Genomic DNA, 16311 nt, shown 5'->3' with positions numbered 1-16311 from the left:
TTATACTTGATCTTTCGGCTCCCGAGTCCACCATAAATGTGATCTCCGACCCTTGGGGCCCTACTTTCAAGTTTACCAGAGGTTCCTGTCGATAGTCCTTTTGCCCCAAGGGTAGGAACCCCCGACCTCCCTAATCTTCCTCCATCAGGGCGTACGACCGCACTTCCCGCTTGTAGCGGGGGCACTCTCGCTTAAAATGTCCCTCTTCATTACAGTAGTAACATCTGAGTGTCCTCTTCATTTCCCTGTCGCGGCCTCGAGTTCCTCCACCCTTCCTTTGTTCCGGCCCCGGTCCTCTTTTCCTCTGCTCTTGCCACGACTCTCCCCTTTCCGGTTCCTGCCACGGCTCCCCCTTTTCCCTCCTTCCAGCTGTCACTTGTTGCACCGTCTGCATCATTGTCTTTGTCGCCTTCTTTTGCTTCTCATCGTCCCTTCTCACAAACACCTTTTGCGCCTCCCGTAGTAGTTCACTCAGAGGTTTACTATCCCAATCATCCAGTTTCTCTAACTTCTTTCGTATGTCCGGCCAGGCTTTTGACACAAACTCTACCCGTATGAGTTGCTGTCCCACTTCCGTCTCAGGGTCCACCCCAGCGAACTGCTGCAAGTTCTTCCTAATCCTGTCTAGGAAGTCTGTAGGGGTTTCTTCCGGGTTTTGATGATTCCCAAAGGCCTTGGTAAAATTGTGCCCCTTCGGGGCTGCCTGCCTTATTCCTTTTATCCAATATTCCCGCATATCCCTCATGTTGCGTCTTCCTTCTTCCGTTTGCTTATCCCACTCGGGGTCGGTGAGGGGAAATTTCTGCTCCCCTCCTGCTCCTCCCTCTCTCTCCCAGACCAACAGCGCAGCTTGTCGTATCATCTGTCGCTCCTGGCTAGAGAACAATGTTCCCATGATGGAAAACATCTCATCCCACGTATAAGTATTTGGCCCCAGGAACTGATCTAATTGTTCAGCCAGGCCCATGGGGTGCTCCAGTAGGCCCTTCATCTCCCTCTTGTAATTCCGTACTTCAGTACTCGTTAAGGGGACGTTCACATATCCCGTCCCTCCTTCCGCGCCTCCCATGGGCACTTCCCGGAGTGGATTCATTCTTGCATTCGGGACAGAGTTCTGTCTGTGACTCTTTTCAGCTTGAGATCTAGTCTGTACTCCTGAGGCACCTGGTGGTTCCTCCCCGCTTTCTTCCCCTTCCCCTGAATCGTCGCCACCCGAAGGACCATTTTGCGGGGCTGACGGGGTCACGTAGGGCGGCGGTAAGTGATCTAAAGGTTCCCATTCTTTCTGCCCTTTCGAGTCTTCATTGGTTACCTTCATTTTGCAAGATAGTGTGACTGGTAGCCAACAAAGGGCGTAATCACTTTCCTCCCGAGTAACATTAGGTTTCGAATTGACATATAAAATTAGAGCTTGCCGGACCCAGTCTTCATCAGTGCCGAATTTAGGCCACCACACTGAGTCTCCCTGAATAGGTGTTTGGGACCACGTTTGACAGTATCTCACCATCGAGGAGAAAGTGAGGTCTGCAGATGCTGGAGATCAAAGTTGAAACTTTATTGCTGGAACAGCACAGCAGGTCAGGCAGCATCCAGGGAACAGGAGATTCGACGTTTCGGGCACAGGCCGAAGAAGGGCCTGTGCCCGAAACGTCGAATCTCCTGTTCCCTGGATGCTGCCTGACCTGCTGTGCTGTTCCAGCAATAAAGTTTCAACCAGTATCTCACCATCTTCTTTCTAGATTTTCCTTTTCTCCTACCCTGATCCCAATTATTTAACATTATTCCTAATGGACTATCGTCAGGTACCCCGGGGTATTTTCATTGTCTACGCTCAAGCCTACCTTCCCCTTATTCGCCTGGGATCCCTTATTTCCCATTGCCGAGGACTTTGTAAAATCGGAGATTCCTGTATTATCCCATGATAATCTATCACTATTTAGCCAATTCCCGGACCTTCAGTCCCGTGATCGCCCAGGTCCCTTTGCAGGCACACCCGGTCTTTGGATTCCTGTGTCCTACGTCTCTGTGAAACAGATCACAGGCACCCCGTAGGTCCATGTTCCTCCGCAAACACGGTCTCTGCAAAATCTCGCACAGACGAGCCCCGGTCTCTAGATTCCTGAGTCCCACGTCTCTGTAGAAAAATCTACAGGCACTCCGCAGGTCCCCAGTCCTCCGGAAAGACGGTTCCCGCAAGTCTGTTCTTACCTGGGTTCGGTGCACCGAAATTACCCGATTGTTAACCGTCCCCACTGCCTCGGCCACACCCCTCCTTTGTTCTCCTGAGCCTTCCGGATATCACTCGCTCAAGCCGCGCGGGGCGACAAGCAAGGAATCAGGGACTGCCGAACTCGGCAGGGTGCACCTTCTCCGATGTCCTTCCTCAGCCCCCCCTCGCGGCCGGAGTGTTGATCGGACGAGCCCCTAAGTTTGTTAGAAACAAAAATCGCTTCTCAATAATCGCTCTAGACAAATTCAGGAAAACAAAGTTTTATTAACAAGTCTGCAGAGTTGGGCACCCTTGAAAAAAAAAGGCGCGCCAGGCTAACAAAGTTTTCGATTAAATACAGTTCAAGCTCCTCTCTTCTATAGCTCTAAAGAGTCACGAGGTTCACATTCTGAACATTCATTATTTTTCCATTCTGGACCCTTATCACAAAGTCTGCAGTATATGTCTCCCTAGTTGTTTTTCTAGCCTGCAGTCTTATCAGTCAAGGACTTATTCTTCTCTGTCAGAGTTAGTGGTCTTATCAATCAAGGACTTGTTTTTCTACTTTGTCTCGTCCTTTATTATAGAGAAGCATGTTTTACCCTACCCCCACGGCTCTATTCCCCTTAGACTCTGAGGTCATGCACATCTTAACTATTTGTACCGAAATCGTCTCTCACAATACCAAATGCCTTCTTCGCTATTCTATCTACCTGCGACTCCATTTTCAAGAAGCTATGAACCTGTACTCCAAGGTCTCTTTGTTCAGCAACACTCCCGAGGACCTTACCATTAAGTGTGTAAGTTCTGCTCTCATTTGCCTTTCCAAAATGCAGTACCTCACATTTATCTACATTAAACTCCAACTGCCACTCCTCAGCCCATTGGCCCATCTGATCAAGATTCCATTGTACTCTGAGGTAACCTTCTTCGCTGTCCACTGCACCTCCAAATTTGGTGTCATCTGCAAACTTACTAACTATCCCTCATACGTTCACGTCCAAATTATTTAATTAAATGATGAAAAACAGTGGACCCAGCACTAATCCTTGTGGGCACACCACTGGTCACAGGCCTCCAGTCTGAAAGGCAACCCTCCACCACCACCCTCTGTCTTCTACCTTTGAGGCAGTTCTGTATCCAAATGGCTAGTTGTCCCTTTATTCTGGGATCTAACTTTACTAACCAGCCTGCCATGAAGACTCTTGTTGAACACCTTATTGAAGTCCATGTAAATCACGTCCACCGCTCTGCCCTCATGCATCCTCTTTGTTACTTCTTCAAAAAATTCAATCAAGTTTGTCAGATATGATTTCCCACGCACTAGGCCATGTGACTATCCCTAATCAGTCCTTGCCTTTCCAAATACATTGAAATCCTGTCCATTAGGACTCCCTCCAACAACTTGCCGACCACAGATGTCAGGCTCACCGCTGTATAGGTCGCTGGCTTTTGCCAACCATCTTTCTTAAATAGTGGCACCACGTTAGCCAACCTCCATTCTTCCGGCACCTCACCTGTGACTATCGATGATACAAGTATTTCAGCAAGTGGCCCAGCAATCATTTCTGCAGCTTCCCACAGAACTCTAGGAAACACCTGATCACGTTGTGGGATTTATTCACTTTTATGCGTTTTAAGACATCCAGCACCACCTTCTCTCTAACATGGACATTTTTCAAAACATCACCATCTATTTTGCCACTTTCTACATCTTCCCTGTCCTTCTCCACAATAAACATGGATGCAAGATACTTAAAAGTCTCCCTTACCTCCTGCAGTTCTACACATAGGCTGCCTTGCTGATCTTTGAGCGGCCGAGAGTGTGGTGCCGGAAAAGCACAGGTCTTGCAGTGTCCAAGAAGCAGGAGAATCAATGTTTCGGGCAAAAGCTCTTCATTTGAATGCTTTTTCCTGAAACATTGATTCTCCTGTTCCTCCATGCCTGATCTGTTCTTTTCCAGCACCACACTCTCAACTATAATCTCCAGCATCTGGTGTCCTCACTTTCGCCTAACTGATGTTTGAGGGGCCCAGTTCTCTGGCTAGTTCTCCCTTTGTTCTAGATTCTCCTTAACCCTATTTGCCAAAGTTATCTCATGTCCCCTTTTTGCTCTCCTGATTTCCCCCTTGAGTGTACTCCTACTGCCTTTGTATGTTCTAAGGATTCACTCAATCTCTGCTATCTATACCTGGCATATTCTTCCTTCGTTTTCCGAATTAAAACCTCAATTTCTCTAGTCATCCAGCATTCCCTACACCTACGCACCTTGCCTTTCACCCTAACAGAAATATACTGACGCGTTATCTCATTTTTGAAGACTTCCCCTTCTTACAGCCATCCCTTCACCTACAAACATCTGTCCCCAAACAACCATTCTCCACAAATCCATCCTCTCCACACAATTCAGTTATTACAAACTCAATTCTGTTTTTAACCTTTGCAGAAGGCAATGCAGAATTCTAGACAGGCAGAGAACAATGACAGTATCTCTCAACTATAACAAACTGTCAACAACTGATCCAATGGGTAGGAGATCTTGTTCCAAGAGTCTGCAGATAGTGAAAATATGAGACTTCTGAAGAACTGGTGATCTATATTGGGATAGCTAATCTGCTTCTCAAAACATGTATTGGAGGTCTTACATCCGAAGAATCAGACTTCTGTCCTAGCATGTGGCTGAAAAGACGACAGCAACAAACGAGAATCCAGAGATAATATATTCCTGTTAGGGTGAAAGGAAAGGCTGGCAGGTATAGGGAATGCTCGATGACCAAAAAAATTGAGGGTTCAGTTAAGAAAAAGAAGGAAGCATATGTAAGGTACAGACAGGATAGATCGAGTGTATCCTGAGAAAAGTATACTCCTACTGCCTTTATACTCAAGAGGGAAATCAGGAGGGCAAAAATGGGACGTAAGATAGCTTTGGCGAATATAATTAAAGGAGAATCCAAAGGGTTTTTACAAATACATTAAGGGCAAAAGGGTAACTAGGGAGAGAATAGGGCCCCTCTCCTCAAAGATCAACAAGGCGGCCTTTGTGTAGAGCCACAGAAAATGGGGGAAATACAAAACAAGTATTTTGCATCAGTATTTACTGTGCAAAAGGATATGGAAGATATAGAATGTAAGGAAATAGATGGTGACACCTTGCAAAATGTCCCTACGACAGAGGAGGAAGTGCTGGATGTCTTGAAACGCATAAAGGTGGATAAATCCCTAGGACCTGATCAGGTGTACCCTAGAGCTCTGTGGGAAGCTAGAGAAGTGATTGCTGGGCCTCTTGCTGAGATATTTGTATCATTGATAGTCACAATTGGCTAATGTGGTGCCACTGTTTAAGAAGGGTGGTAAGGACAAGCCAGGGAACTACAGACCAGTGAGCCTGACATCGGTGGTGGGCAAGTTGATGGAGGGAATCCTGAGGGACAGGATGTACATGTATTTGGAAAGGCAAGGACTTGTGGGCGGCACAGTGGTTAGCACTGCTGCCTCACAGCGTCAGAGACCCGGGTTCAATTCCCGCCTCAGGCGACTGACTGTGTGAAGTTTGCACGTTCTCCCCGTGTCTGCGTGGGTTTCCTCCGGGTGCTCCGGTTTCCTCCCACAGTCCAAAGATGTGCAGGTCAGGTGAATTGGCCATGCTAAATTGCCTGTAGTGTTAAGTAAGGGGTAAATGTAGGGGTATAGGTGGATTGCGCTTCGGCGGGTCGGTGTGGACTTGTTGGGCCGAAGGGCCTGTTTCCACACTGTAATGTAATCTAATCTAAATTAAGGACAGTCAACATGGCTTTGTGTGTGGGAAATCATGTCTCACGAACTTGACTGAGTTTCCTGAAGAAACAACAAAGAGGATTGGTGAGGGCAGAGCGATAGATGTGATCCATATGAATTTCAGTAAAGCGTGCGACAAGGTTCCCTATGGGAGACTAATTAGCAAGGTTATATCTCACGGAATACATGGAGAACCAGCCATTTGGATACAGAACTGGCTCAAAGGTAGAAGACAGAGGGTGGGGATGGAGGGTTGTTTTTCAGACTGGAGGCCTGTGACCAATGGAGTGCCACAAGGATCGGAGCTGGGCCCACTACTTTTCATCATTTATATAAATGATTTGGATGTGAGCATAAGAGGTACAGTTAGTAAGTTTGCAGCTGACACCAAAATTGGAGGTGTAGTGGACAGCGAAGGAGGTTACCTCAGATTACAACAGGATCGTGACAAGATGGGCCAATGGGCTGAGAAGTGGCAGATGGAGTTTAATTCAGATAAATGTGAGGAGCTGCATTTTGGGAAAGCAAACCTTAGCAGGACTTACATACTTAATGGTAAGTCCTAGGGAATGTTGCTGAACAAAGAGACCTTGGAGTGCAGGTTCATAGCTCCTCAAAAGTGGAGTCGCAGGTATTTAGGATAGTGAAGGTGGTGTTTGGTTTGCTTTCTTTTATTGGTCAGAGTAGTGAGTACAGTAGTTAGGAAGTCATGTTGTGGCTGTACAGGACATTGGTTAGGCCACTGTTGAAATACTGCATGCAATTCCGATCTCCTTCCTATCGGAAAGATGTTGTGAAACTTGAAAGGGTTCAGAAAAGATTTACAAGGATGTTGCCAGGGTTGGAGGATTTGAGCTATAGGGAGAGGCTGAACAGGTTAGGGCTTTTCTCCCTGGAGCATCGGAGGCTGAGCAGTGACCTTATAGAGGTTTACAAAATTATGAGGGGCATGGTTAGGATAAATAGACAAAGTTTTTTCCTGGGGTCCAGAACTAGTGGGCATAAGTTTAGGGTGAGAGGGGAAAGATAAAAAAGACCTAAGGGGCAACGTTTTCGCACAGAGGGTGTTACGTGTCTGGAATGAGCTGCCAGAGGAAGTGGTGCAACATTTAAAAGGTATTTGGATGGGTATATGAATAGGAAGGGTTTGGAGGAATATGGGCTGGGTACTGGCAGGTGAGACTAGATTGGGTTGGGATATCTGGTCGACATGGACAGGTTGGACCAAAGGGTCTGTTCCCGTGCTGTACATCTTTATGACTCCATTACTCTATAACTGCTTGTGTTGCTCCTCCTATTCCTCTTCAGAGGTGCAAGTTTGAAACTGCTTTCAGTCCATAATGAAAAGGTTACCACATGGAAGCATAGATTAAGATAAGTGAAGTCAAAGACAAATAAATTGATTACTGAGAAGTTGAAAATAAGCTGTCAAAAAGTAAGAGCACATTCTTGGTACTGCTCTGTGAACCAACCTTAACTTGTTGAAAGCTTTTAGCCCAATAGTTTCATTGAACAGGAATGCTCAAGTGTTCTCTCATCTGTTTGACCCTGGAGAGTTTCATGTAGCTCAAGCAAAAAAGTGCAATGTTTGTCCAAAATCAGAAATCTGGTTTAAATTCTGACTTTAATTGGGAAATTAAGCATTTAATGAATTACCTAACAACTCAATAGGATTCCTCACTCACTTGCAAACCCACCTCATTTAAACTCAGAAGTGGACAATCAGATTCCTGACCCAGTCAATTCTTAGGGCTAAAACAAAATGCCCACACCTTCACAAATCCTGCCTAGTAACTTGCTGACAATCATATTTTTCAACTTTTGGTAATTCAAAATTAATGTTTATGGTTCCTTCAATGTTACTATATCTATTTAAAAAATAAGCTCAGATTTATTAGTCTAATTTCGTAAATAAGATCTCAAAATTCCCAGAATGATCAAACTCTAAAGCACAAAATATCCTTTGGATTACAAAGACATCATACAATAAACCAAAAGATTGTATAATATTGGATAATACAATTGAGTTTGCAGATATACAGTGGATTTCACAGTCAATTGTTCAAGATGCTAAAACTACAACTTAACAATCTTGAGCTGTGTTGCTTACCTCAATCAACTTTCTCAGTTAACTTAAAAGGTACTCAATTTACTTTTAACAAATCTATGATGGATATCCTTGATCAATCATGCTGTTTCAGATAAAAGTATATTTTATCCTGCTGATGTTAATACTTCACGAAATCTTAAAGTGTGGCACACAACAAACTCACAGTTTAACTTGTATCAATAATTCACTTTGTTTACAATGATAGTGCAATTTTAAATTAACGTGATTTTAATAATAAAATTTATTTTAAAAATCAGGATAAAGTCAAGTAACAAAATGTTTTATTCCTTACTTAGTAGGTTGCAAGATGGAAATTACATCCTTAAAGCCTGTACTACACCAACAGAACTGCAATCTATTTTTTAACACACAATGGTATTGCTCATAAGCTCAGATATTTACAAGATGTTTCAAGACACACACAGGTCTTTGGACCTACTCAGAAAAAAAAACAGCATATGCAAATCATATTCTAACTACATCAATTAAAAATCAATTGAATTTTCGTTGTCAGAAAAACACTCAGTTGGCATCTCATACTGATGCAATACATGGCATGAAAAATAGAATGCAAATTCAACTGAGTTTCCTTCCTCTTAAACCACAAAGTTCTTGATTTCATCTGTACAGCAGCAGGATGCAACAAAATAGAAATCAGGTGCTTCATGAAGTGCATCATCGTTTCTTAATATCTTGATACCTAAGAGCAGGACTGAAAGAAACTTCGAAGCTGATGTTAATTGTCTTAGGTTTAGCTGATACGAGATCCATGGAAACAAATAGAGAATAAAATAGAGTCCTCGGAAGGGAGAGATAATTATTTCTGAGACTATTAATGTTAATTATTTGATGTACTTTTCCATGAATTTCTTGTGGAATTCTGAACGAAGTGTATCATTCACAAATCTTTTATCCCTCTTTGACTCATCTAATCCTTTCGCACAGTTCTTGAACACTACATCGTCATCCCACCTAAAAGGAAAACAGAGTTACATTATGGCATTAATGACCTAGATACAAAACACCTTAAGTTTTCTTTTGTTATTCATCACCGTGGGAGCTTTCATGGAATGACACGGGTTAACTGAAATTCATTCCTTCCCAAAATTGGCACATTCTCGTCACAGTAATGTGCACAACTTAAAAGATTATCCCCGTTTTACTATGCAGTCCTGTTAATATTGTTGTACACATTTTATAATGAGTCTTTTAAGACAGAATTATCACTTTTCAATGATATTTTCAGATAGTGAAGTGGAAATATCAGTCTCAAAACATAAACGTTGCAAGAACCAGCATGGTACCTCCATTTAGCAACATCAGTATGCCTAAATTGAAGTACATGAACAACAAAATACGGGAATTCAAATCATGGAAACCGTTGTACATAACTGGTTTGCAAGCTGCTTCAAAGGCTTTTCCACAACAGAAAACATGATGTGTAACTACAACGCTATTTCTTAAGTTCACCCATTAGAAATGTTAAATGTATCAATTTTGTTCTGAAATGAAACAAGTTGTAAAATTACAACTCAATGACATCTGTGAGGAATGCCAGAACTAGCAAATTAAACTTTAAAGGAAGTTCAAAGCAGATTAGCACAGACTGTGAGATCATGTAGCTGTGCATGGCACCACTGTTCTAAAAGGAATACTGTCATGAGGTTACTTTTCCACCTAGGATTCAACAGAAGTTCCTATTTGTTTCCTTTGTTTGAACAAGCACCACTCAATTTCAATGCACCAAAGCACTATAGCCAACGAAGCATTTTACAAGCGTAATATATGTAAATGCAGAGGCAAATTTATGCACATAAGCTCTCACAAACAGCAATGAATGAATTATCGATGAAACTGCTTTAGCGGTGATAACTGAGTGATAAACACTGGATTGGGAACCAGGAAATCTTGTGGCTCTGCAACAGTGGTATGAGATCATTCACGTCCACCGGTAAAGGGCAACAAGAGCCTTGATATAAAGTCTTAACTGATGGACAACCTTTGAGTAGATTCAGTACCAAGTAAGTGCTGAACTATCAGCTGAGACGATGTATTAAAGTCTTTAAAGCTCACTCAATGAACTGTAAATTCTGGTAATAGTGGTCATTTATGCCATAAATGAGGAAATAATTAAATGGTATTGCAAATTAATTGAGCAGAATGAAAAGGCGATTCAAGCAGGGAAATACATGATGAAGATAGATGATATTCATCTTACCTTTCTGGACAAATAATGGTATATCATTAGACAACAATACATTCAACACTGCTGTAGATAAGAAACTAATCTATCACTGAAATCTATTGTTATATCCACATAGGGCACTGCCTGCAAGTCTGAATGTGTATCTTTTCTTTCAGATCCTAGTGCACCTAGGACTATACATTTTAATCAAATTATTGTACAAAGGTTTTCTTTAAAAAACAGCTGAACTGCATAACAATAAAATCATTTCATGGTTCAAATACTTAGCTCCAAGAGTTCCAACTTCAAAGTTACTTAAAAGTAATTCAGCTAAAAAGTATATCACACCAATTTAATTTATGACAATTTTATTTGATTTGGAATGCAGTTGCTACCACTATGTTCATTGCAGCAAACGCATAACTATCGAATCCTAGATATAAAAATCTTAGCGATTAAGTAGTTAATTTACTCATCAACCTATTCAGCATTATGATACAAAATTGTCAATGCTTGCAATGAAGATTACTGAATATCAGAAATATCAAAAAATAAAACTGAAGCATTTGCAACAATCTCCAGCCAGAAGTGCCAAGTTAATGATTCATCTTGACCTCTTCAGAAGGTCCTCAGCATCACAGCTACTAGACTACAGCCAATTCAACTCATTCCACATCATATTAAGAAATTACTGAAGTCGTTGAATACTGAAGTGGCCACAGTAGTACTGAAGGACCATCTCCAGAACTTGCTATATATCTAGCCAAGCTATTTGAGTACAGCTACAACACTGGCATCTGCTCACTAATGTATAAAGTTGCCTAGCTATGCTCTACAAATTCAATCACCCCATGAGTGTACGTATTCTCGATCATTAGTTAAATGATGGAAGGAGTCATCAACAGTACTATCAAGCAACATTTGTTGAGCAATCACCTCCTCACTGTTCAATTTGAGTTCCAACAGGTCTTTCAACTCCTGAGTTCATTTACAGGCTTGGTTCAAGTATGGACAAAAGAGTTGAATTCCAAAGAGGAGATGAGACTGATGCCCTTGATCAGACAGCATTTGATCAAGAATGGCATCAAGGAGCTCCAATCAAACTACAATCAATGAGAATCAGGGAAAACTGATCTCTGGATGGATTCACACAAGGGAATATGGTTTTGGTTGCTGAAGATCAGTATCTCAACTCCAGGACATCATTTTGCAGTTCTTCAGAGTCCTGCCCTGGGTCCAACCATCTTCAATAGCTTCATCAACGATCTTCTCTTCAGTATAAGTTCAGAAGTGGGGATGTTTGCCAATGATGTACAACGTTCAGCACCTATTTGCAGCTCCTCAGGAATCAAAGCAATCCATGTCAAAATGTAGCCAGACCTAAATGATATCCAGGTTTGGGCTGACAAGGGGCAAGTAACATTTATACCACACAACTGCAAGTAATCACTACTTCCAACAACAGAGAATCTAAACATCATCAACACATTACGGGGCTACGAGACCAGGTCTGAGGTAAGGAATCTGCAGAGTATAACTTATCTCCTGACTTCCAAAGTCTAGCTGCCTCCTACAAGGCACAAATCAGAAATATAACAGAATACTCACCACTTCCCTGGATGAATAAGTCTTTAATAACACTCAAAAAGCTTGATACTATCCAGGAGGAAGCAGTCTGCTTGATTGATCTAGATTTAGTATTGTGCAATGAGTCGGACTTTATAAGAGAGCTTAAGGTGAAGGAATGCTTAGGAGGCAATAATATGATTGAATTTACTCTGCAATTTGAGAGGGAGAAGACAGAATCAGAGATAACGGTATGACAGCTGAATAAAGACAACTACAGAGGCATGAGGGACAAGCTGGGTAGAATTGACTGGGAGAGAAGCCTAGCAGGAAAGACAGTGGAACAGCAATGGTAGAAGTTTCTGGGAGTAATTCAGGAGACACAGCAGAGATTCATCCTGAGGAAGAAGAAGCATTGTACAAGGAAGATGAGGCAACCATGGCTGACTAGAGAAGTCACGAATAGCAAAAAATCAAAACAGAAAGCACATAAGACAGGATTCTTCGCAGTGTGGAAAAACAGAGGGATCTTGGGGTCCACGTCCATAGGTTCCTCAAAGTTGCCATCCAAGTTGATACGATTGCTAAGAAGGTGTATGGTGTGTTAGCTTTCACTAGCAGGGGGATTAAGTTTAAGAGCTGTGAAGTTATGCTGCAGCTCTAAAGCCCTGGTTACACCACACTTGAAATATTGTGTTCCGTTCTGGTCGCCTTATTATAGGAACGGTGTGGAAGCTCTAGAGAGGGCACAGAGGAAATTTACCAGAAAGCTGCTTGGACTAGAGGGCATGTCTTATGAAGAAAGGTTGAGGGAGCTGGGGCTTTTCTCGTTGCAGTGAAGAAGGATGAGAGGTGACTTGATAGAGGCATACAAAATGATAGAGTGAATAGCCAGAGACGTTTTCCAAGGGCAGAAAAGGCTGTCACAAGGACGCATAAGTTTAAGATGATTGGAGCAAGGTTTAGGAGAGATGTCAGAGGTTGCTTCTTTACACAGACACTGGTGGGTACACTGCCAGCAATGGTAGTAGTCAGATACATTAGGGATATTTAAGTGACACTTGAATAGGCACCACGGATGATTGTAAAATGTAGGGTATGTCGGATAGTTTGATCTTAGAGTAGGATAAAAGGTTGGCACAATATGGAGGGGCGAAGGACCTGTACTGTTCAATGTATAATGTGGCAAAGGGCAGTGGGAAACCAGAGGACTGGGAAGGCAAAAGTGCACATTGGGCCACTGGAAAATGACGCTGGAGAGACACTAGAGAGGAAGAAGGAAATGGCTGAGGAACTGAATAATTACTTCGTGTTAGCCTTCACGGTGGAAGACATGAGTAATATCCCAAAAATTCAAGAGAGAGGGCAGAGCTGAGTATGGTGGGTATCACCAGAGAGGAAGTGCTCGACAAAATGAATGGTGTGAACGTGGATAAATCACCTGGACCAGATGGACTACACACCAGAGTTCGAAAGGAGATAGCTGAAGAGATAGCAGAGGCGTTAGTGATGATCTTTCAGGAATTACTAGAATCAAGGGCCCCAGAGGAATGGAAAATTAATAACATGACATTCCCTTTAGAAAGGGAATAAGGCAAAAGGTGGAAAGTTGCAAACCAATTAGCCTAACCTTGGTCGTGGGTAAGATTGTAGAATCCATTGTGAAGGATGCGATTTCTGAATACTTGAAAACGTATAGTAAAATAGGACAAAGTCAGCATAGTTTTATCAAGGGGAGGTCATGCCTGACAAATCTGCTGGAATTCTTTGAGGAAAAAATGAGCAAGTGAGACCAAGGAGAACCAATGGATGTTATTTACCTGGACTTCGAGAAGGCCTTTGATAAGATATCACACAGGAAGCTGCTGAGTAAGATAAGGGCCCATGGTGTCAGAGGCAAGGTGCTAGCATGGACAGAAGCTCGCTCTGAAAGCTTGTACTTCTAAATAGACCTGCTGGACTATAACCTGGCATTGTGTGGCAGAAAGCAAAAAGTGAGGATAAAAAGGTCCTTCTCAGGTGACAAGTGGTGTTCTGCAAGCCTCAGTGTTGGGGCCACAACTTTTCACTTCATACATTAGCGATCTAGATGAAGGAACCGAGGGCATTCTGGCTAAGTTTGCAGATGATACAAAGATAGGTAGAGGGACAGGGTGCATTGAGGAGGCAAGAAGCTGCAGAAGGATTTGGACAGGTTGGGAGGGTGGGTAAAGAAGTGTCTGATGGAGTGCAATTTGGGAAAGAGTGAGGTCATGCACTTTGGTAGGAAGAATGGGGACATGGATTATTTTCTAAATGGGGATAAAATTCAGAAATCTGAAGTGCAAAGAGACTTGGAAGTTCTAGTCCAGGATTCTCTCAAGATAAACTTGCAGGTTGAGTCGGGAAGGCAAATGGAATGATGGCATTTATTTTCACAGGATTTGAATATAAAAGCAGTGATGTATTTCTGAAGCTCTATAAGGTTCTAGTCAGGCCACATTTGGAGTACTGTACTTCTCAGGAAGGATATACTGGCCCTGGAGTGTGTCCAGAGAAGGTTCATGAGAATGAGATTCCTGAAGAAGGGCTTATGCCCGAAACGTCGATTCTCCTGTTCCTTGGATGCTGCCAGACCTGCTGCGCTTTTCCAGCAACACATTTTCAGCTCATGAGAATGGTCCCAGAAATGAAAAGCTGTATATATGAGGAACATTTAAGAACTCTGGGTCTAAACTCGATGGAATTTAGAAGTTTGAGGAGGGATCGAATTGAAACATACATAATTCTGAATGGCCTGGAGAGAGTAGTTGTTGGGAAGATGTTTCCATTGATAGGAGAGATTAGGACCTGAGGACATAGCCTTAGAGTAAAGGGAAGACCTTCTTAAACAGAGATAAGAAGACATTTTTTCAGTCAGAGAGTGATGAATCTATGTAATTCATTGCCACAGAAGACTGTGGAGGCCAGGTCATTGAGAATATTTAAGACTGAGATAGACAGATAGATTCTCTCGAGTATTAAGGGAATCAAGAGTTACGAGGAGAAAGTGGGAAAATGGGATTGAGAAACTCATCAGCAATAACTGAATGGTGGAGCAGACTCGATGGGCTGAATAGCCTAATTTCTGCTCTTATGTCTTAAGGTCATACAAATGGTTAGTATGCAATGGCTCTTGCAGTTTGTGATAACATGTAAGCACTGCTTGAGGATTAAAAATTAGATTAGGAAACAGAAAGTAGAGATAAAAAGACATTTTAAAAATAGGTAATTATGATTATTAGTGTGCTGCAAGATCAGTGCTGGGGCCACAGCTATTTATAATCTATGCTAATGTTTTTGATAACATAAAAGACGAGAAGAGTTATGTATCTAATTTTGCTGACAAAGCAATGTGAGAATGTGAGCTGAGAGGACAAAACAGAGGCAGAGGCTGGTATGGAGAGGAAAAATGAGAAGTTTCATTTTGTTAATGCAAACCGAAAAGATATATTTTAAAAATAGGTCTGAAACTTTTAAATATTGACATTCAGAGATATACAGATATACTCACACAAGGAATACAAAGTTACCACACAGTTATAATTTGTAGGGCAACATTGTCCCTTATTGTAACAGGAGTGAGTACAAGAATAAACAAGCTGAAAATGTGTTGCTGGAAAAACGCAGCAGGTCAGGCAGCATTCAAGGAACAGGAGAATCGATGTTTTGGGCACAAGACCTTCTTCAGGAAGAAGGGCTTTTGCCCGAAACGTCGATTCTCTTGTTCCTTGGATGCTGCCTGACCTGCTGCGCTTTTCCAGCAACAGATTTTCAGCTCTGATCTCCAGCATCTGCAGCCCTCACTTTCTCCACAAGAATAAACAAGCCTTGCCACAATTGTAAAGGACTTTGCGAGACCACATCTGGAATACTGTGCAGAGTTCTGGTCTACATTTCTAAGGATGGATACATTTAGTTAAGTAATGGACATTAAAGATTCATTAGATTATTCCAAGGCTGAATGGATATATTAAGAGACAGAGTAAACAATAAAATATATGCTGGAGCTTGGCAGAATCAGGACTAATCTAGTTGACACAATAAGGTGGACTCAGCGGTTGCTTTTGCTGGCTGGGAAGTCTAGAAAATGGGGATGCAGTTTAGATAAGTGTTAATCATTTAGGGCATAGATGAAGACATTGAAGATTGTAGATCTTTGGAACTTTTCATCTGAGAGATATGGATACTTCATTGTTAATGAAGGCTAAGACATACAAGATGTTTGGCCTCAAAGGGAATCCAGGTATATAAGGCACAAGTCCCTACTTGGAGTTGAAGCAAAAGATTAGTCATGATCATAGTGAGTGATAAAATAGGCACAAGGGGCTCGTGATTTACTTCTGTTCCTAATTCTTAAATTTTAAGAGTTTCCTGGCTCGTAAAGAATTTTATTCTACGAGATTTGAGTTTTGTGAAAACAACTGGATACAGTAGAATCTATGAGG

The 16311-nt window shown here is 42.2% G+C and overlaps 1 protein-coding gene across 1 annotated transcript in view; it reads right to left on the bottom strand.

Annotated features, from left to right (window-relative positions):
• Positions 1-8317: 8317 nt before the first annotated feature.
• Positions 8318-16311, bottom strand: part of cwc15 (CWC15 spliceosome associated protein) — a 114775-nt gene continuing 106781 nt past the window's right edge. The window contains exon 7 of the mRNA XM_043691483.2: positions 8318-9066. Within this exon, the coding sequence (XP_043547418.1) occupies positions 8937-9066 (130 nt within the window). The 3' untranslated portion in view covers positions 8318-8936. The remainder of the gene's footprint in view (positions 9067-16311) is intronic.

This window comes from Chiloscyllium plagiosum, unplaced genomic scaffold, assembly GCF_037043375.1.
Source record: "Chiloscyllium plagiosum isolate Xiang-an unplaced genomic scaffold, Cpla_swu_hap1 HiC_scaffold_6, whole genome shotgun sequence".
Lineage (NCBI taxonomy): Eukaryota > Metazoa > Chordata > Chondrichthyes > Orectolobiformes > Hemiscylliidae > Chiloscyllium > Chiloscyllium plagiosum.
This window is presented reverse-complemented; position numbering and strand designations above follow the sequence as displayed.